The 22,999-nt window shown below is 44.5% G+C and overlaps 1 protein-coding gene across 6 annotated transcripts; it reads right to left on the reverse strand.

Annotated features, from left to right (window-relative positions):
• Window positions 1-2,899: 2,899 nt before the first annotated feature.
• On the reverse strand, window positions 2,900-22,131 carry MMAA (metabolism of cobalamin associated A). 6 transcript variants are annotated; one of them, XM_066232549.1, is made up of 10 exons: window positions 21,719-22,131; window positions 18,920-19,050; window positions 17,493-17,537; window positions 15,855-16,353; window positions 13,899-14,021; window positions 10,754-10,924; window positions 7,602-7,687; window positions 4,865-5,107; window positions 3,473-3,555; window positions 3,144-3,261 (listed from the first exon to the last, which is right to left on the reverse strand). In XM_066232549.1, the coding sequence occupies exons 4-9, from the start codon at window positions 16,294-16,296 to the stop codon at window positions 3,505-3,507; spliced, it is 1,116 nt and encodes a 371-aa protein (XP_066088646.1). In that variant the 5' UTR covers window positions 16,297-16,353; window positions 17,493-17,537; window positions 18,920-19,050; window positions 21,719-22,131; the 3' UTR covers window positions 3,144-3,261; window positions 3,473-3,504. The 6 variants fall into 6 exon arrangements, with proteins under 6 accessions (XP_066088617.1, XP_066088635.1, XP_066088626.1 ...); XM_066232520.1 differs by lacking the exon at window positions 3,473-3,555 and having other exon boundaries at window positions 2,900-3,261; window positions 21,719-21,941; XM_066232538.1 differs by lacking the exon at window positions 3,473-3,555 and having other exon boundaries at window positions 2,900-3,261; window positions 4,958-5,107; window positions 21,719-21,940.
• Window positions 22,132-22,999: the final 868 nt, after the last annotated feature.

Consider the following 22,999-nt stretch of genomic DNA (forward strand, 5'->3'; position numbering starts at 1 on the left):
ACTGAGCCAACCGGCCAGGGCCTAGATAAATTTTTTTTTTATTCATTTTTAGAGAGGAGAGAGAGAGGGAGATAGAGAGATAGACAGAGAGAGAGAAGGGGGGAGGAGCTGGAAGCATCAACTCCCATATGTGCCTTGACCAGGAAAGCCCAGGGTTTCAAAACGGCGACCTCAGCATTTCCAGGGACAAATTTCTTAATATTCCTCCTGCTCCATTTCTCTTTCTGTAAAATAGGAGTAATAATGCCTCTCTTAAGAGTGGTTAACAGCATTAGCAATAATATGCATGAAACACAGTTCACTCTTACTATTTATTATTGTTATTTGTATTACAACTGTGAACCTACTTTTGCCCACTGCTTCTGTGAGACTGGGAGAACGTGACAACCTCCAGCCAATCTGCCAGAAAGGAGGGGACGTCAACCACCTGGGCATCTTCTGCAGGAGCTGCTAGACATTTTGAAAGGGGGGCTTGAGTGGCAGGAAGTTTTCTGCAGAGACTGTGTGTTAGGTCCGGGGGGAAGAGGAAGGAGAGCTGAGCGCGATGAGGTGGTAGGTAGTTGGTTCTCCCCAGCCCAGTGGAGCGGTCCCTGCAGGAAGAGAGGCAGGGATCCTGTGCTCAGAATGGAGTCTGGGAACACCTGGGCAGGGCAGCGTCCTCTCACACGAGCAGCAGCAAGCAGTAGTAGCAACTGAAACAGTGGAGGCCCAGCACAGGCCTGGCTGGAGGAAGCTGCACCCAGGAGCGGGAGCTTGTTTGTGACTTAGTGAGAAACCTCTGGAACTTCCAGAACTACTTGTGAAGAAGGACTTTCCAGGGAATGGAGATCCTCCACGTCATGGAATCCTGAGTCAGCAAAGTTTGGGTGTTAAAGCTAATGTGATGAATGGCTTTACTGTCATCCTAAGATTTTCCTCTATAGAGCTCTAAGATTGGAGAGTTTTGAGAGTGAGGTCACACGATCTCCTCTGTTATGGGAAAACAACACTAATTGAGAACCAAGTTAGACCTGCTGAGAGTAGAGTAGTTTACTGACTTACATCCGCCTTCACCTCATTCCAGCAAGAAGCTGAGGTCGCTGAGAAAAATAAAATTCCTCAAGATTATCTTTACGTATCAAATTTTCAGTTAAATGTTAACATACTCTGACTCACACTCATATCACCTACATATTTTGTAACTGCTTTTGTGCCACTCTAGTTATTTTATCAAACATACCACTAAGGACAAAAAAGTAAACTTACATAAAACTCATGGGACAGGAATTTATATCAGATGGGTTAAAAAAAAAAAGTCCATAAGTTATGTAACCAGTTAAAATACTACTGTGGAAGCAAAAAAAGAAGCAGGCTAACATTTGTTTCAAATTGTACTTTTTAAAAAAACATTTCAACTTGTTCATTATTTTCTTAGTCTTATTTGAACAACAACGCCAATTATCGTTTAGTGAGCACTGGGGCTGGTTGCCGTCGAACACTCCGTGTTCAGCAGGTCTGCCATCAGTGTCCACCGGCAACAGCCAAGGGCTAGGGAAGGGGGTAAACCGCCAGAGTACAGAGGGAAGACAAAGAGAAAACTCCTTGCTAGATTGTACTGTTAGAGCTAATGTCACCTGCAGCTGTAACTGAACAAGTAATGCTAGTCACTTCAATGAAATTGGTATTGTTTTAGCAAAATGCCTGTTAATTCTGGAGCTCAGTTTGGAGTGTAGCACATTCTTATTTCCCTACATAAATGAATGGTAATTATGCCTTTGACAAAGGCAAATCAACCTATGAGGCCTTTCTGAAAAGACCCTTCTGAGCTAGAGGGAGACCAGTTCATTTAATCCTCACCCCCTAAGAGGTAGTGACTATTGGTAAATATTTATTTAGCACTTTACTATGTCCAGTTTAATAACTGTTTATGTATGTTAAGTAAAAGTCCTTTCAACAACTCTGGGTGCACACTACTGTCAGTCCCATTCAATAATGAGGAAACTGAGGCACAGGGAGATTAAGTAGTTGCCCAAACTAAACGATGCTAGTTTGTATTATAGAACAGAGGTCTGTCATGAGTGTACACGTGTAATATTTCTACACCTACCAATTACCAAGTACTAAGCATTTTACAATTTCTCATTTAACTCTTCCAACAACCCAACGAAGTCAAGTATCTTTTCTTACCCTAATTTTACAGACAGAAAATTTTAAAGTTGCATTCACATCAACATACATTCCAACTATTCTGTTACTTGCGTGCATGGCCATTTCAGAAATTTCTGGAATAGTCAACCATGACTTTCTACTCTTAGATACCCACTGGGTATTGTTCTGGCTTACATTTTCTCTCAAAATTCCCGGAGAATATAGAATCAAAGGAGGCATTTTAAGGTACACAATCTGACCCTGGCACATTGGCTCAGTGTGTGAAGTCCCAGGTTCAATTCCCAGTCAGGGCATAGAGGAGAAGCGGCCATCTGCTTCCCAGGCACTAAAGATACCTCCATGGCCTTGCCTCAGGTGCTGAAATAGTTCGGTTGCCAAGCAACAAAGCAGCAGCCCCAAATGGGCAGAGCATTGCCCTGCAGGGGGCTTACCAGGTGGATCCTGGTCAGGGGCACGTAGGAGTTTGTCTCTGCCTGTCTTCCCACCTCTAACTTAATTTTTAAAAAAAGGTAAACAATCTTTCACTGTCCTCAGCTTTCTCTGCTCCTGGCTGTTGAGAAGAAATTATTCTATAGGCCACCATGCCAAGATATTAGAACAGAAAGAAATAAACGGAAATCAGTAACACGTAACAGTACCTTTGAAATACTGCCCGACCGCCTGACCTTTCCATCCACCTCTAACATTGAGTTTTCAAGCACTGTTCATAAACAAGGAGGCTGAGGGCACCACAAAAGAATTACTGAAAATATAAACACACAAGTGACTTTTAATATTAAAGTCTTTATGAAACGCTATGTAAAGCTATTGTACAGGATGCATCTCATGAGTCTCCGCTTTAAACGCTTTGAGCAGCAAGTCTGCGGCCAGCCCTGGGGCGAGGGCGCCGCTGAGGACCTTTCTCTCCAGTAGAGGAAGCTGCTCCCGCACGGCGGGGTGGCTCCGGAAGTGCTGCAGCACACTCTCCTGAATGAGGCTCCACATCCAGACCTGCTGCTGCTTCTGGCGCCGGGCGGTCAGCTCCCCGCTGGCCAGCATGAGGTCCCGGAACTCTCTCATCTTATCCCACATCTCAGTGATCCCCTCTCCGCTCCTGGCAGATATACGAACTACCTAGTCAAAAGGGAAAAACCGCAACTGTGTTACTTAAAATGACAGAATACACTTTCATGGACACTCTGACACTCACCAATTAATTCTGACAGTGGAAGGGCAAAGGCAATGGCAAAAACGAGACATCTCACTGCTGTGTCCCAGGTACCACACTGGGAAATACACCGGGTAACTGACTAGGACTCCTCAGTGCAGAGCAGAAATGAATTACCGACTCCTGGTCAAGTCTCTTAGCCCAGAGATTTACTTGGATTCAGAATTCCCCAGGTGGTCTTCAGAGGCATCACGGAGGCCCTGTGAGAGGGTCACACGGGAGAGAAGACCATGCTAGGTAGGTTCTCTGAAGCCCGAGTGCAGACGATACAACTCAATTGAGCAACCCCGTCAAAGATGCCTGACTCAGCCAGTGCTGAGAGCATCCGGCCCCGCCGTACCCAAGTGCTGCAGACCTGACACACACGTGACCGAGGAGTCAGGGACGCCCCCCCCCCCACCCGTGCTGCAGACCTGACACGCATGTGGCTGGGGGGATGGGGAGGGTGGGGTGAAAATCCAGGACGCCCGGCCCCACGGTACCCCAATGCTGCAGACCCGACACGCACGTGGCTGGGGGTGGTGGGGGGTAGGGGGGTGAAAGTCAGGGACACCCGGCCCCGCTGTACCCAAGTGCTGCAGACCTGACACGCACGTAACTGCGGGGGTGGGGGTGGGGTGAAAGTCAGGGACGCCCGGCCCCGCCGTACCCAAGTGCTGCAGACCTGACACACACGTGGCTGGGGTGGGGGTGGGGTGAAAGTCAGGGACGCCCGGCCCTGCCGTACCCAAGTGCTGCAGACCTGACACGCACGTGACTGGGGGGGTAGGGGGGGTGAAAGTCAGGGATGCCCGGCCCCGCCGTACCCAAGTGCTGCAGACCTGACACGCACGTAACTGCGGGGGTGGGGGTGGGGTGAAAGTCAGGGACGCCCGGCCCCGCCGTACCCAAGTGCTGCAGACCTGACACACACGTGGCTGGGGTGGGGGTGGGGTGAAAGTCAGGGACGCCCGGCCCTGCCGTACCCAAGTGCTGCAGACCTGACACGCACGTGACTGGGGGGGTGGGGGGGGGTGAAAGTCAGGGACGCCCAGCCCCGCCATACCCGGGTGCTGCAGACCCGACACGCACGTGACCGGAGGCCCCAGGAGTAATGTAAGCACATCACATCCTCACTGTTCTCAGCACAGGAGTCACAGCCGAGTGTTCTGCAAGTCTCCTCCTACCGAGGAGAGGCGCACGGCCACCCCACTGCACTACTCATTACAGCTGTCTCCCTTCTTCCTCGCCCTCACCGAAAGCAGCACCCAACAGGCACAATGTGATGTTTTCACTCCTACCCAGACTTCATCATAGATAATCCAATCCTTCTTTGCTCCATAATCTGAAGGCCGGTTCCTTTCAGAATGGATTTGCTATCACTTCCTAATGGCTCAAGTTAAACATTCAGCAATCTGATCCACCACCTCACATCTAGTCTTTGGCATCTAGTGGTGGAAGGACTACATTTAAAATCACGACTACATACTCTGGCTTTGCCATAATTTTTAAAACAGTAATCTCACATACAAGCAAAGACGGACCACAGAACTCGCTTGGGACGCCGGCCCTCTGACACGCATGGCACACGCCGCAGTGAACGGCCGAACGGAGCCAGCTCACCGTCGGTCTCCAGAACTTCGAGCGCCTTCGGAGTAACTTCAGCGCGCTCACGTACTCCGCCTGTATCCGCCGTGCGGGCACAACCAAATCGCCGTCCGATTTAGTTACAGCCACCAAATCTGCCATCTCAATTATACCTCTTTTGATACCCTCAAGAGAAAATGAGAAAGGATTTATCAGAAACATTTAATTTATTTACAGCAAAAAAGAAATGGGAGGCCAGTTAAACGCTAAGGTTTTGAAATCATATACTTCATTAACTAATGCTTTCCCTGCAAGCCCTGTGTACTAGGAATCACAATTATTCAACAGAAATTACTCAAAAGCACCACTTCTTGGGATTATGAAAGTCATCTGTAACATCTCTTCTAAATTTAGAGCCTAACATGATGAAAGACATTCAGAATTACAGTAAATATATCATCAAGACACAACAAGAATGAGTGGCCGGAGTCAGTTCACGTCGTCTCATGATGGATTCTGCTTCTCACGAGCTAACAATGCAAGAGGGCGCACCATCCATCAGTACCCGCTTAAACAGAGAACACACCTATGACCACATTCTGCATTTCCAGAAACAAAGTCTTTGAAGTTTTCCTTAAATGTATCTAGCATTTTATTTTTTTCCAATTTGTTTTTTTATTTTACAGAGATAGTCAGAGAGGGATAGACAAACAGGAAGGGAGAGAGATGAGAAGCAGAGAAGCATCAATTTTTCATTGCAGCACTTTTGTTGTTCATTGATTGCTTTCTCATATGTGCCTTGACTGTGGGCCTTCAGCAGACTGAGTGACCCCTTGCTCAAGCTAGCGACCTTGGGTCCAAGCTGGTGAGCTCTGATCAAACCAGATGAACCTGTGCTCAAGCTGGCTACCTTGGAGTCTCGAAACTGGGTCCTCTGCATCCTAGTCCAACGCTCTATCCACTGCGCCACTGCCTGATCAGGCTCCAGTTAGCTTTTGAGGAAAAACCTAATGGCTAAAAATGCCTGAATCCCTTGATTTAAATTACACTTTATAAAAACACTAGACTAAGGCCAAACCTTATTTGGAAAAATGTAGATTTTTTTTCCATCTAAGATTCAGATTTCTTTACTATTATTTTTAAACATAAATTCAATGATTAAATTCTAATAGTTAATGTTTCTCAACTGCTGCATCTATAGTCTGCTGTCACTATTTGTTTTAGAATTATACAAGTGGAAGGAGGTATTGTATAATAAAGAATCTGTCTAGTCTTTGTCCAAGATTCCCAGGAAATAACCTCTAAATCCTTGGAATTTCCTTCTTCACCACGGGTGCCTGGGATTACGCTGAGGAGTTCAGACTGGGATCTGGCGACACCAGGAAGACCAACCATATGGTTAAAGGGTTGGTCCCTTGAGCCTGACCCTGGGGAAGGATGCAGTGGCAGGGGCGAGGGGGGCAGGCAAGTTCACTCAAGTGGACAATGACTCAGTGAATCGTACCTAAATAAAGAAACCCCAGGAAGAACTGCAGACACAGCTCAGGTGACCTCCCAGGTAGGTGAGACACATCCACGTGCCAGGAGGATCAGAGAAGTTTCAACCCTGGGACCCTTCCAGAACTCTCCCTATGTGTCTCTTCACCTGGCCAGTCCTGCTTCGTGTCATCTGTAACAAAACTGTGACTATTAATACAGTGCTTCCCTGAGTTCTGTGAGTCATACTAGTTAATTATCAGACCTGTGGGAACCCCCACATTTGTGGCCAGTTGGTCAGAGCCATGGGTGGCCTGGGAACCCCCCAGGCCCGCTGCTGGTGTCTGGAGTGAGAGCAGTCTCATGGAGGACAGCGCCCTCAACCTGGGAAGGCTGTTAACTACAGGTAGTCAATGCCAGACCTGCACTGCAGGAGGAAAGCAAGAATCTTCTTTTACAATACATATAATCAACTATGATAGTGAGATCCCCGTTAAAAACAAAGTGATATCTAGGCCCTGGCTGGTTGGCTCAGAGGTAGAGCATCAGCCCGGTATGTAGATATCTCAGGTTTAATTCCAGGTCAGGGCACACAGGAGAAGCGCCCATCTGCTTCTATACCCCTCCCCTCCTTTCCCTTCTCTCTCTTCCTCCCTCCTTTCCTCCAGCTGCCATGGCTTGAATGGTTAGAGTAATTTGGTCACAGGTGCTGAGGAAAGCTCCATGGCCCCGCCTCAGGTGCTGGACTAGCCCGACTGTCGAGTAACGGAGCAGTGGCCTCAGATGGGCAAAGCATCGCCCTGTAGTGAGCTTGCCAAGTGGATCCCGGTCAGGGCGCATGCAGGAGTCTGCCTCTTTATAAAAAAAAAAGTGGTATCATACAAGGAACTTTTGAACCAACGGCACTATAAACGCCCATAGGACAGTATCCCTCTTGCTGGAGCTGTCTGTGTATTCCACTTCTCTCATGTTACACGTGGAAAACCTAAGCTACTATCATTATTAGCTCAAGGCCATAAATTCTATTACCATAAGTTGAGAAAAAATATAGTCTCTGCCTTTGACAAGTACTTTAGCCAATGTGAATGCTGCTTTTGCTTTCCCTACACTAATATCAACTTAATTTACAACAATACAACATTTGAAACTTGTATTTTGTGAGGTATACTTTGTGTTTTGGGGAGGAATAAGCCAAAACAATTACCTGCAATTCATCCCCTCCTGCTGGCGGCAGTAGTAGAACAAACATGTCAACCATATCAGCGACAGCAAACTCCGACTGACCCACACCTGAAATTTTAAGTCACAGTAAATTGACTTTCTCAACTGCACTGACCATCATTTCCATTCCACTTCATTCACTCAATCATCCACTCGACCTGATCCCACTTTCCAGAGCCCACCTCTGGAGAACGTATGAAATGCTGCTCACCCTATGCGCACACCTGCTATCTTCCCGTCCCTCTGTCCTTCCTCCCATTAGTCTTAGGCACCGAGCGAATGGGGGCCTCCAAGCCTCCCCTCTCCCCCACTCCTGCCGCTCTGTGTCCCTCTCACCCATGAGCAGCGCAAACACTGTGACTCTCTGGACTATGCCTGTCAACACGTTCGGCTTCCTGGCCTTCTCACCCTTCTACACCAGCCCCGCAATGCCCCAGCCACAGACCCCGCTTATGTGGCCGAGCCTCTGGACACACGCACGCTGCAGAAACCGCTCAGGTGTGGATCTAGGGCACCTCTTCAGGGTCCTGGGCCCCAATGTCTACTGCAAATTCCTCACAGCCCTGGAGGAGCGATGTCCCAAATGCCCTCAGTCAGCTTCCTCCCATCTCTCACAGCGGCGGCGCAAGCCCTCACTGCCCCATGACCTCTCCACACAATGACCACCGTGCACCTGCTTCACAGCAAAGAAGTGGCAAGAACTTCCCCGTCTTCTCCCTCTCCCTCCGCGAGTAAGCAGTCTATACATAACCCTGCCTCCCTGCCCCTCTGCTTCCAGGTGTCCTGGGTACCGGCTGAAGCCCCTGCTTCCCTTCCCTGCTGTGGGCCCGCGCACCCTACCCTGACCTCACCTCTGTCTACAGGCTCTGTCCCTCAACACATCCCAGGCACTGTACTCAAGTCTTTCTCACCCGAACACCAAACAAAACAAACAAAAATCTCACAATCTCCTCCCACACTGCCATATTTCTCACTTTCTCTTGATAGCTAAGTTTCCAGAGAAAAGCAATACGTGCTCACCGTCACCCCTGACCACTTCACATTCTTCTCAGTCCACTTAAGGCTGACTCTGACTCCACAGCGCTCACCCCACTAAAGCCCCTCTCGGACCTCTGTCCCCGGTGCGGCAGAGGCTTCCAGCGCCCATTTCATTTCGGTCCTCCCTCCTTCCCGACTGACCGCAGTGTCATTAGGAGCAGCAACATACCAGGTGAGCGGCCATGTCCCCAGGCCCCTTTCAGCAACAGATGATTAACGAGTGAACGCACTCATGAGGAGGGGTTTTTTTCAAGAGGGCTAACCCAGCCAGGAGGTCGACGCCTTGGCCTGCCCCTTCTCCCTCCTCATTCCCCCTTCTCCTTCCTTCTCTCCGAACGTGGACGTGTCATCAGAGCTCCATCAGCCATTTTTTAACCATGAGCAGCCTAGGAAACCACGTGCTAAGAATGAACAGAAGAGACAGAACCCGGGGCATGGAGGGCAAGGTAGGACCCCGCGCCGGCTCAGGACTGCCTGCCTCCAAGTCTCTACCATTCACAAATAATAATCCTCTTCCTCATTGGAATCAGTTGTTCTGAGTCTCTGGGACAAGCAGCCAACACACTCCAGATAACACACGTGGTTTGCACGGTCCTCTTCTCCTGTGACCCTCCTGCTACCGCGAGGGTACCTTTCCCCCATCCACCTTCGATGGGGGCGGTGCTCCCTCCAGCCGACTTCCCCCACCCCGGTCTTCCCGCTGCTCTAGGTTAGCTGAGCACACTTCATGGTTCTCCAAATGGCCATGTTCCCTCGCTCCTCTGTATCTCTGCAAATGCCCTTCAGCCCATACTTCATGTAACTCTAATTATTCCTTCAAAACTAAGTTCAACGCTCACACCGCAACATTTATCATATGGTGATCTAATAGAGCTTCTCTCCACAAGAGTGTCAATTTCTTGGGTTTCCACTTCAGTATTGTCATCATATGCAATTATGCAATAAAAATATAAAAATGAAATACACGTCGTCCTGTATTCAAGAGGCATGCAGCCTGACCATGTGGTGGCACAGTGGATAGAGTGTTGGACTGGGAAACAGAGGACCCAGGTTCAAAACCCCAAGGTCACTGGCTTGAGAGTGGGCTCACCGGCTTCACCACAGGGTAATTGGCTTGAGCATGGGATCATAGACATGACCCCATGGCTGCTGGCTTGAGCCTGAAGCTCACTGGCTTGAGCAAAGGGTCACTCACTCTGCTGTAGTCCCCTACCCCCGGGTCAAACCACATATGAGAAATCAATGAACAAGTAAGGTGGCAGCAACAAAGAATTGATGCTTCTCATCTCTCTCCCTTCCTGCCTCTCTGTTCTTGTCTGTCCCCTCTGTCTCTCTCGCTAAAAAAAAAAAAAAAAGGTATGCAACTACATTAATTTTCTTGGCAAACACTGTAGACATATGAAATGTGCTCAAACAAAACAGGTGTCATGTTATTGTTTCTGTAAGCCATGCTGGTGCTTACAGGTGTTGTCTGGCACTTATACCATATCACCTTGTATAACAGTTATTCAGAGACAAGACTTTTCTGCCTTTTTTTTTTTTTTTATATTTTTCCGAAGCCAGAAACAGGGAGGCAGTCAGACAGACTCCCGCATGTGCCCGACCGGATCTACCTGGCACGCCCACCAGGGGGCGATGCTCTGCCCATCTGGGGCATCACTCTGTTGCAACCAGAGCCACTCTAGCGCTGAGGCAGAGGCCATAGAGCCATCCTCAGCACCCGGGTCAACTTTACTCCAATGGAGCCTTGGCTGCAGGAGGGGAAGAGAGAGACAGAGAGGAAGGAGAGGGGGAGGGGTGGAGAAGCAGATGGGCGCTTCTGCTGTGTGCCCTGGCTGGGAATCGAACCCGGGACTCCTGCACGCCAGGCCGACGCTCTACCACTGAGCCAGCCGGCCAGGGCCAAGACTTTTCTGCTTTTGAAGGACAGAATTATAGCCTATATACTCATCTCTACTAAAGAGCCTGAGCTACCTTGTATTTAATTATACCTTTAGTAAATATCTGCTGAACGAACAAATGAAATTAGTTGTTACTCATTTTTATGTAGAGTTCATTAGAACAGTGTTTTGTTATGAAGTAGAAAACCACACTCACCTACAGTTTCAATAAGAATGATGTCATATCCCCCTCCTTCACACAACAGAATAGCTTCATTTGTGGTCCTTGTCACACCTCCCAAAGTGCCTCTAGTGGGAGATGGCCTGATGTATGCATTCATATCTCTTGATAACTCAGTCATTCGGGTTTTATCACCCAAGAGAGACCCTAAAACACAAAGTGTCATTTTACAATCATGGAACACCCACAAGGGCCAGTCATCAATTAGCCAATTCCTAGGGAAAGTGTTTTATGACATTTCTCCCAAAATCTCTAACTGCATTTTATATTATTCAGCTTTTCTCCCGCACAGTGTACACAATGACATTGAATTAACCTTTTTAAAACTTCAAGCCCCTCAGAACCTCTAGTCAGCTTCCCACTGACTAGAGGTTCAGATCTAGATTCTTCAGCCCCACCTTGCCTGTCCAATTTCAGCTTCCACTAGTCCCCAAACCAGTCTTCCATTCCGGCCACGGTGGTTTCTTTAAAAGAGTATCCTCTTAATGTGACTGTGTTTATGATTCTCAATTGGGGGTGATTTTGCCCCAGAGGAAATTTGGCAATAGCTAGACATTTTTACTTGTCACAATTGGGGGACAAGCTGCCAGTGGCATCTGGTGGGCAGAGGCCAGGATATAGCAAACCATCCTTTAAGGGACAGGGCAGCTGCCAACAACAGAATGTCACTAGTGCCAGGGTTGAGAGGCCCTGCTTAAGTGTAAGTTCCTTGCCTCTAGGACCATGTCTTATACGTTCTGTATGCTGAATGCTTGCTCAGAATAGGCAATTAACTTAATTCCTGCAGTGAGGTTCCAGGGTTATTGCAGAATTTTGGCAAACATCAATATTTGCAAATTCTTGGAGACTTAAAAGGTCTGAAATGATTTAAATCACCATCTCCCCTTTAGCCACGTTAACCTGTGAAATCGCGGTACTGTTCTAACATGAATTCTAATTTCACTCTGTCCAAAGCTAATTATTCCACACCAAGTCGACACTAAACATTGAGAAGTTCTCTAAAGACGTGATCTTTCCCCTTATGACTGCAGTTCTCACAGGTTCTAATTCTGGAGCAGAGACCCACCACGTCTCAACTACCTTATTCACTGCACATAAAACCTCTGAAATAATTTTCTACATGAAATCATGTGTGTAAGTCAACAACCTGCTGAAGCTGTACTTGAAATTATTATCCCATAGGTCCTCACACACAACTGCACGTTGTGAGACTCCTCCCCCATGTCCCAGTCTCTGCCAGTGACCGCTACCCTGCTGGGCACAGCCCTCGGGAAGGCCTCAGCTCTAGGCTGGCTTCTCAAACCTTACAGTAATGCTGTTTTTCCAATGCAAACACTGCTGCAATAAGGTAAAAACCTACACATACAGTGGCCTGTTTATCCCTGAGCATTTTTTTTCAGTCTCTCCCTGCGAAAGGGGCTCTCATTTCTGATCTGAAAAGGGTCAGGAATCACACAGCTGTGCATCTTCAATAAGACTCTTATGTCGCCTGACCAGGTGGTGGCGCAGTGGATAGAGCGTCGGACTGGGATGCAGAAGGACCCAGGTTCGAGACCCCGAGGTCGCCAGCTTGAGCGCGGGCTCATCTGGCTTGAGCAAAGAGCTCACCGGCTTGGACCCAAGGTTGCTGGCTCCAGCAGGGGGTTACTCAGACTGCTGAAGGCCCGCGGTCAAGGCACATGTGAGAAAGCAATCAATGAACAACTAAGAAGTTGCAACGCACAACGAGAAACTGATGATTGATGCTTTTCATCTCTCTTCGTTCCTGTCTGTCTGTCCCTATCTCTGCCTTAAATTAAAAAAAAAAAAAAAAAAAAGACTCTTATGTCACCATTTCTGCTGGTATTACCTCAAGCTGTTATTTTCTTTTGCTATTGCAAGTATTCTAGTATATTATCAAGGCTGGGGGGAAAAAACCTTCTCATCGATTTGGTAATGAAGGCCACTGTAAAAAATTTGTTTGGGTACGTACCTTTAACAAAGTTCTTAGACTGTAAACAAGACACTACAGTGATATGAATTGAATCTTGCACCTTGGGAATATAATTTTCATTTTACAGTTAACCTTTTGATTATAGTGAATCAAAAACTGTGGATGTTCTCAGCTAGATTTCTCCATGGGCAGTAACAGAAATTACTGTCATCCTCTCGATTAATCTAAAGGCCCAGAAATATGATTATATCGTCTTTAGTTTTTAGCCTTAAACTCACAGTTTACAAACCGAACACTTCCACAAAGCAGACTGTACTTCCCTTTTCACTACACACATTCCACTGTAACGGCGCTTCCCTCGCATGACACAGAGCTCCGCACGGCCATGGGGACTGGTCTCATTCACCATCAGACAAAACAGCACCATCCTTGCACAATATCTTACCTACAGTAGGTACTGAACACTTGTTAAATGGACAGCTGTAACGTGAGAAGCTTAAATCATAAAGCGGCGTAAGAGAAGAAAATTCTTTCCTGATGATACAGCATGCTGTATGTTTTCCTTACATGATCCTTTGGGGAACTACCTTTATTCATTTCATCTCTGATGAGCTGCAAATTAAAATGAGTAACTGCATGCCCCTGAATCAGTAATAATGGCCGAGCACTGTGTGCAATGCACAATGCTGAGTGCTGCAGGGAACAGTGGTAGTACATCACACGGGCCCTCTAAGAACTTTCTGTTAACTGAACATGTAATGTAAACAGCTGACAAGTTATAAAGTTATAAGGTTTTTAACTTAAGAGAAATTACAATAAGAAGAAAATAAGGAATGAGGAAAGGACCCACTTTCTGAATGGTGCAGGGGCTGATGCAGCCAGGAAAAACAGGAGGGGAGAGGGGCCCAGCCTCAGGCGTGACAAAGGGATGAAATCTGCTTTTAATTGTCTTCAACACCTAGCAGTGTTCTCCTATTTCTCTAAGGACCTAGGCTACTCCTGGGCCTTCCCTGTCTGTGGAGCCCAATGCCTCAAACGACCTCCCTCAGCCTCCACCTCACCCCCTGAACTCCCTTCCGTCAGTGAGGCCAAACTCAGCTAGAAGATGGAAGTCACATGACTGCAAATTCCCACTAACAGAGCCCCAGAGCCCATGCTGGGCAATTCCAGTAGCGTAGCAACACTCACCACCACTAGTACAGGAGGAAGGGTCCACGGCCAGCACAGACAGTTTGTGCCCTCTCTCAGTAAGCATTTTCCCAAAGTATTCTATAAAGGTTGACTTGCCAGCACCAGGGGGCCCAGACAATCCTACAGAGAGAGAGAGATCTCCTGATTTAATGAAATAAATGATGAGTTCTATTAAGATGTTAGACTTCCTTCTGTTTCTCCTAATTTATTAAAACCATCATTATAGTAGTTTAACATTTCCGAAAGCAGTAAAGGAAAATCCATTTATTTATCTAGTTCCTGAGTAACAGAGATATAGGAAGGAAACAATTTTGAGTTCCCTCTGATTTATGAGTTATGTGTGGGTTAGTGGTTAACTACAGATATTTCTGGGACATCTCTTCAAAGACTCTCTAAAGCCTGAGAGGTAAATACTTTGTTTGTCATAACTAAAATTTCTCTTTGGGAGCTTGCTAGTTTGCATAAAGAATATTAACCGCCTATGTAGTACTCTCAGTGAGGGCAGAATAAGATGTGTGAAAAGTAATGGTTGGTGAGCTCTTTTAAAAATTCTCTTTAAAGCACTTATGCCCCGTTACCCTGAAAACTAAAAGGTTTTAGTCCCCATATTCCCAATAAACTAAGAAATAAAAGTCTAATGTAATGCCAGTCAATTTATAAGTGTATTTACCTATTCCCCACAAAACTCTGCGCTTCACACACCAGGTCAAGTTGTTTCTAGTGAGGGGTTAGCTGGAATCATCTCGTCTGCCATCATGAACAGCTCTCCAACCAACCCCAAACTGACTCACTTAATTCCTGATTATCAATCATATCTTGTTTTAAAAATGCACAATTTCAAAAATATAACAAGCTTAAATGCAATTACAGAAACAAGTCAAATGTTCAAGAAATTAAGTGAACATCTAATATTTTTAGATGGCAAATGAATATGATCTCTCCTTAACATACCTTTTGGTATTGAGATGGCTGTGCTCAGAGCCAAACCACTCCCAGAAATTCTAACAAAAAGTATCTGAAAGAAGTGAAACTTACAAAAAGACTAATGCAACACTCAAGAAGTAGAATTTTAAAAGGTGACAAGAATAGGCCCTGGCTGGTTGGCTCAGCGGTAGAGTGTCTTGGGTTTAATTCCCAGTCAGGGCACACAGGAGAAGCGCCCATCTGCTTCTCCACGCTTCCCCTTCTCCTTCCTCTCTCTCTCGTCCCTTCCCGCAGCCAAGGCTCCATGGGAGCAAAGTTGGCCCAGGCTCCACGGCCTCCCCCTCAGGTACTAGAATGGCTCCAGTTGCAGCGGAGCAATGCCCCAGATGGGCAGAGCATTGCCCCCTGGTGGGCATACTGAGTGGATCCCGGTAGGGCACATGTGGGAGTCTGACTGCCTCCCGCTTCTAACTTCAAAAAAATACAAAAAAAATTAAAAAGGTGACAAGAATAATTATAGTTGAAATAAGCAAAAAAAACTGGGAATTCGGTTTAGTAAGCTGGACTACCAAGAGAAAGGAGTAAACTGGTTAACAGTTCTTCCTATTCAATTTCTGTTCTGGGAGCCACAGTAAGATTCTTGCCAATAGAAATCTTATTTTATTCTTTTAAAATACAAAGCTTTGGTTCAAATGGTCAGACATCTTTTTTCAACATACCAAGACTAATTTTTTACAGTGAAAAAGCATTTAAAGCTCATTGCAAAATTCTGAAAAGAAAAAAATTCCCCATTAGAATGCAAACTATTTAGACTTAAAAGAGAAGGCGAGGAAGAAGGAGAGGGTAAGGAGAGGGTGAGGAGAGGGGGTAAAGGAGGGGGAGGGAAAGGAGAAAGGGAAGAGGGAGAGAGAGGAGGGAGGAGGAGGGGGTGGGGGAGGGGAAGGGGGGAGGGGAAGAAGAGGAGGTCAGAGAGAGAGAATTTAGAAAAATATTTCCTGACATGTAAAAAAATAACATAACCAGACTGACCCACTCGAAAAGCCCGTGGTTCTCCTCTGTTCAGCTGCTCTTGCTCTCTGTGGTAGACCAGTACTCTCTGAAGCAGCACCTGGGCAAGCTCCTTCTTCCTACTGTGAGTTGATTCCACAAGAGTTATGGCCTCTGCTAAGCAGGCCCTCTGCCCTTGGATTAAACCAGTATAAAGTTTATCCACAAATCTTTGTTCTTTATCAGAAAGTCCTTCTGTATGTTCCTTTAAGGTTGTCTGCACACATAACTGTCTCTTTAAGCCATGTGACAGCAGTAGCCACTTTGTACAGTGCAGTCCAGGAGAATCAAATGGCCGAGCGCAAGGGCCTCCTGGTCCAGGCTTAGTTGAGTGAAAGGAGGACTGGTACTGTCGGGAAGGAGTCCTCAGGAGGCCTTTTAGGGCACGCCGGTGAGGATGTCGTAGCAGCACGGGAATATTCATTGTTTGCAGCTGAAGAAAATACTGGATGTTTTTTGCCTCAATGTGATTTGTAACTCCCTAAAAGAAATAAAAAAATATTTTTGCCAGTTTAGTATACAACAAAGATACTAAGCAAAGTAAAAAAAGAAGAAAGAAACACATACAACTAAGATACTGAAGCTGTTACACTGCAAGCTTAGTGTTTTCCCTACATTCTAAAACACATATAAGAGGTCTTGATGGCACAAATGGGTGAAAGTTTCTTACCACACCTACGAGAGAAGACCCCTCCTTGCCTACAGTTAATATTCAGAATAACCCAAATCCTGGAACTGTTGCTCCACCGTGAAGGGCAATGTACACACTAAACTTGATAAATTCATGAACACAATAAAACCCATTAGGGTAGAAATATTATATCATGCTTATCTGTGTACAGACCTCATATTCATCTTAACGATTTTCTCAGATCAAACCTACCCTATCTTGAAACTTGATCAAAATGTTTTTAAAAATCCCTCTGCCACTGGCCTTCTGCTACTCATCCTGCACACAAGACGTGATTAGTAGTGCAGTACTGAGGTGGAAGTTTAGATACAGGATGTACTCAACAGACTCCTCCTGGAACACAGATGCATGCAAAGGATGGCCGACCATAAGCACACCAACAATAAGCCTTCATGTGAAATGAACTGTGAGGCCCGTGGTCCAAACAGATCAGTGTTACTCAAAGGATGGTCAGACCGCCTGGGGGCTGGCTGAAAATCCATGTTCTCAGCCCCACAGATGACAGTCTCTGCAGGTAAGCACACTCAAGTCTGAACCACTACAGAATTAGTTGAGGATGCTTTACTTAGATTTACTGACCTTTCTCCACTTCAAACTGGATTAGACAATGAAAGCTAAGTATGCTGACAGCCAGGGAAGTACAGAGGTTATGACCCTCAGGGACGGAGTCTCTGCCCTGCCACGACCGTGGGCACCTTACTTAACCACTCTATGCCTCACCTGCCTCTCAGTGGGTAAGAGAACAGGAGGCTGAGAAAACAATGAGTTCATGAAAAAATCCTGCAACAGTGCCCTGCACCGAGTAAGAGCTCAATAAATGTTAGCTTTATTATTATTATACCAATTTATAAAACTTGAGTAAAACTTAGGTCACAGACCTAGCTTCCAGAGGCAAACAAAAATTTACAAATGACACATATATAGCCTACCAGGTTTGGGTTCAGGACTCTTCGAAATTTCTGGTTGTCGAGTACCTTGTAACATAGCACAATGAAATAAATTACTGCTCCAAAGTACCTCTAATATTTCAAAGCCAATCAACACAAAACTAATTTTATCTAAATAACATTCTATTTCAGGAAAAATATTTTTAAGTTTGTTTATTAGAACTAAAACTCATAATTTTTCTGTTTTGGATGGGAGGGGAAAGCTATGACTGCTGTTTGTACAAAAGTAGTCTTATTCTTAAAGGATGATGTATAAAAAAATGTGTAAAATAGTTCTAAAAACAAACTTTAAAACATCCATTATTACCCTTCACACAAACACTCAAAAAGACATCTAAAACAAAATACAATGGCTCTGGTAAAAAGAAAATCTCTAAGATAAAATTTAGAATTTTTATAATTTTAATGAGAAATATCTAATAACTATTCATGATTTTGTCTTTATCTTTGCCATCACCTATTACTTGCTTCCTTCTGCATTTAGATTTCTTTATGAGAATCAAACTTAACGAGTCCCTAATTTAACCAGTTATTGTGACCATCAGTATTACATTCAGTGTGTATATATCCTTTTCTAAATTAGATACACAATCAGCCTATATACTCAAAAACCTAGTAAAAAGATGTGCAAAGTGAGAAAAGTGATAATCACGTTTTAGCTCTGCTTCTACACACAGATTCTATCAGAATCATCTTACTGGCTACTTAAAGCATGTAGATTTTTTTTAAACCATCTATATATGCTATAAAACATATTAGGTGTCCATAATGAACATCTTCCACTTTTTCTGCCTGACAAAATTCCTACTTAGTTCAAATATCACCTCTTCTGAGATACATCTCCTGCCTGCCCCCCCCCCCCCCGTTACCAAGGCAGTCAAATGATCTTTCTTCAAGGTGCTACAAAGCCTTGTATTCACATCTCAAGACAGTATCTGTCCTCTTATGTTCTAATTTATCTATTTATAGATGTCTCCCCACCAAGTCTCATCCCTCATTCCAGCTGACACTCTTCCCAGAAAAAGGACAATTATCTCATTCTTGGTTTTCTCTGAATCTAGCACAATGCTTGGCACATGGTAACCTATTAACAATTTGTTTCAGGTTCATGAACAAATACTCTAATTTATGTTAATCTAATATACTATAAAGAAAAGTTTGAGTAATAATCTTAACCTGAGAACCTTTACCAAAAATGTCCACTAAGTTCCCTGTTTTAAATCAAGGTACCTCTGACAACTAATTTTCCAAAACAAAGATAAAACTCAGTAACAAGAACTTTACTAGATGAAAATATGCTCACTTATAATTATGCAGGCAAATAATATTCAATAAATGACACAAGTAAAACTTGTTTAATAGTAAATAGTACGTGGATTGCTCTAACATTTAAAATAGTGATTTCTTACAATTTAATTGCAGTCTTCCTCAGAAAAATCCTTGTCAACTATCTGACATGTTTATGGTTTACTGCAGGGTTTATCAGTTTGGGTTTGTGAAGTTCTCTGCCCTTTGATGCCAATACACATCTTAAAAGGTCCTAAGTGAAAAGAGACAGGAAAAGGATGATAACCATATCACTCCATTCTTTTGCCGCTATCCAGATGCCAATAATTTTAGGTTTTTACACCTTTAAATCTCTCCCCAGGGGCCATTTTCTTGGTGCCCCCAAACCTTGTGAAGCATCTCCATGGCAGAGCAGCCGCTGCTACTACCTTTTATTGCACGTCTATTACCCGTGAGACATTGTGCATGCATTTCCTCAGCTAAGCCTCACAACACAGATGAGAGTATTTTACAGGTGTGGCTCGGGAAAGTTACATTGATTGAACAAGGCATCTCAACTAGTGGCAGGACTTTGGAAAAACTGAGTTTTCAACTCTAGACTACTGTATAAAAAGAGGAATAGTATCATGTCACATCAAAGGAACATAAAATAACCCTTGACATTTGAATATGAAATGACAGCAGGCTGTTGATTTTCATTTTCTTTATCTCTTTCTCTTTTTCTTTTTTTTGCTTAAGCCAAGTGATAAATTACATTTTCTGTGCCAACCTTATCAGTAGAAGATCCCAATAATGTACTACGTGAAATAACAGACCAAGTTTCTAAAACAATTTTAATTTTTTTTTGCTCCGCAGAGAATAATTCACACCTGATAACTAGGTGCATTATATATTCAAACCAATTAATTTAACCGATCAACCAGATTTTAAAGGAGCCTAGAAATGTTTTAAAAGCCAATATAACTCAGCCTTGTATGGGCAATTTTCTAAGTTTACTGGAGTGGCAGAACCACAGGGTAGGGAGAAGGACTGCCCACCTGCTTGTGGAATGAAGCATCTTTTCCTGATTTCTATGGGAAGAAAACAAAGAACTCTGCCAATCAAACCAACCCGTTTCAATGAATTTCCATGATTCCTGGGAGTCAAGTTTCATCCTACAATTTTAGCTGAGCACTATCAAAATACAAGAGTACTTTTGCAGTATTTACGACATTCAGTAAGATACCTCAAAGCACTGTCATTCCTAACAAACCAGAATGTCAATGTTTTAATAAACAATGGAAAACATTAAGTAGGCAAAAACACTGAAATGTGTTGGTAAGTGCATCCTCCCAACCACCGCAAGAAGGTTCATGTGGACATCAGCATTTTAGGATTCACATTTGTTTTTTTCCAAAATAGCGTTTATATCCATTCCCCTCTCTCCAATTTTCACATTTCTCTACTGTAATGGCTTTCAAGCTTTGATAGCACTCCATAGGAAAAAATGGACTCATATCAGTCAACACACAGGCATATAACTGAAACGTTTCACAAAATATTACATACCCCTATTGCACGTGACATACTCTAATCCTGTCTTTTTATTTTATTTTTTAATGTAGACTGCAACCTACCAATGAGCACAACCTTAATGGGAGAAAAAAAATAATCTACTATAGCCATCTTTATGATCATTACTAATCATTTCTTCCATACTAGCACTTATCCTCATAAAAAGTAAATCTGATTGTATTATTCCTCCGCTTAAAATATTTTGAAAGCTCCCTCTGCCTTACCTGTAGAAACTGTGTTTCTGTGATTCAGCCTTCCACTCACTCAGCAACTATTTATTGAGAACCTATTATAAACTAAGCACAGTGCTAGGTCTAGGAATACATAGGTGTATGGATCCAACATGGCTCCTAACATAATGATGTTTACCATGCGGCCAAGATAGTCATTACATAAATATTTCATACACTTTATTTTTTATTTTGGGGGGGTATTTTTCCAAAGTTAGAAGCAGGGAAGCAGTCAGACAGACTCCCACACGTGCTCTACCAGGATCCACCTGGCATGCCCACCAGGGGGCAATGCTCTGCCCATCTGGGCTGTTGCCCCATTGTGGCTGGAGCCATTCTAGCACCTGAGGCAGAAGCCATGGAGCCATCCTCAGTGCCCGGGCCAACTTTGCTCCAATGCAGTCTTGGCTGCAGGTGGGGAAGAGAGAGACAGAAAAGAGAGGGGGAAGGGTGGAGAAGCAGATGGGCACTTCTCCTGTGTGCCCTGACCCGGAATCAAACCCAGGACTTCCACACACTGGGCCGACACTACGGCTGAGCCAACTGGCCAGGGCCTTCATACACTTTTTGAGAGTGCTCTTATCCACCTCTCCAACAGTGCTCATTCCCTCCCAATGATCTGCACACAGGCCCTGGAACAGCCATACTTACACATTGTGGCTACTGTCCTGTGATGTTTCTTCTGACTAGAATGCCCTTCTCTCCTTTAACCATCTCACAAATTCCTCCAAAGCCTTCAAGAACCAAGTGTCACCTCCTCTGTAACAGTTCCCTGGACCCCTTTCTACACTCCTCAGTTGTCACTATCTCTTGTTACCATGTACTGCTCATATCCCTCTATTAAAGTAATGATCACACTGTTCTGTGATCATTTTTAAGATGTCCATCTTGCCTAAACTGAGTTATCTTTGTATCCACATCAAATTTTACTGCTCACTGAACAAATGAACGAATGAATGCTATAATTTTGTATAGTTCAATAATACCATTATACTGATTATTCAGTTATGTTTGAAAACATAATTATTCTAGATTTTAAAGTCAATATATATATAAATATTTACATATTTTAAGGACTTTCTTTTTAAAGCCTGATTTCAATATATGGATGGTTTCCTTTATTAAAAATTTGCTCACCAGCAACCAGTCTGACTTGGGATATTTGTCTTCAAATTGATCCAATGAATATTTTCAATTCCAATAACTACTCTGGCAAGAAAGAGCATACAGGATTTCCAAGATCAATACGTTAGGTCCGTGTCCGCAGTGCAGCACAGCTCACAGTCGATGCAGTGTCACACCATGTGTTTCCATTTCTCAATGCTAATCACTTCGGATTTGAGGATCAGCTGCCAGATGCCATTAATCTCTAGCATCTCTCATCACCCTGCCCCCCATAGAAGGCTTTACTTTCTCCTTTTCAAATAATTTCAGGAAATTTTGGTAGAGCAGGATCACTTTTTAAACAAGCAACTTTTAAAGAAGTCATCGTTATACAGTATAAGAGTAAGAGAACACACCGAATTCACGCAGGGACCGTTCTCAAGTTCCCTGTCCACCTTACCTTTCATCACTTTTCCAGTTAAGACTCAGATTTCCCAATTTCTACTTGCACGTTTCAATGTACTTGAGAAGTCTCTATTTTTCTAAATTCCATCACCATGAAATGCTTTTGTTTCTACTGCTATTACCGTGATCCAAATCTGAAACTAGTCTCAGGGAGCTCTGAGACTAGCCTAGCTATGAGACCTGGGCTATCTCTACTGCTCTCCATATGAAACTATTAAGACCACACCAAGGTCACAGTGAGGATGAAATGAACCAGTGTGCATGACAGAGCCTGGCAGAGGGCCTGGTATCAAGCAGGTGCTAACTGGAAGGAACCTTTTTCTTTCTCCCTGTTTGCAGTCTTCCATCTTGGACTTCACAAAAAGACTCATATTGAACCGTGAATGTGATCAATCTCTTTACCATCCACCTCAAATACTTCCAACAGTTCCCCTTACCCTAGCACAGTGGTTCTCAAAGTGTAGTCCCAGACCACCACCATCAGCATCAACCGAGAACTGATGAAAAAAGGAAATTCTCAGGCCCCACCCCAGACCATCTGAGGTGGAGGCAGCAATCTCTTTTCCTAAACCTTCCAGATGATTCTGATATATAACCCCAGCCCTAGAATCAAGTCCAGTCTGGCATTGTCAGGATGCCTACCCAAACCATTTTCTTCCATTGACTGCCCTTGCTTTCTCATACCTGTTCTAAGGAAAGTGTCCTCATTATCTCCGCTTACTTTCCCGAGATTTTACTCATCTGTTAAGTCCTCCTGCTCTAAGACACCTCCCCTATCTGACCCTGCTGAAATCCCAGTTTTCTTAAATCCTATCGGTTTCCAGAAACTTTCTGCTCTTTCGATTCCAA

Source organism: Saccopteryx bilineata, chromosome 1 (assembly GCF_036850765.1).
Source record: "Saccopteryx bilineata isolate mSacBil1 chromosome 1, mSacBil1_pri_phased_curated, whole genome shotgun sequence".
NCBI classification, from domain to species: domain Eukaryota; kingdom Metazoa; phylum Chordata; class Mammalia; order Chiroptera; family Emballonuridae; genus Saccopteryx; species Saccopteryx bilineata.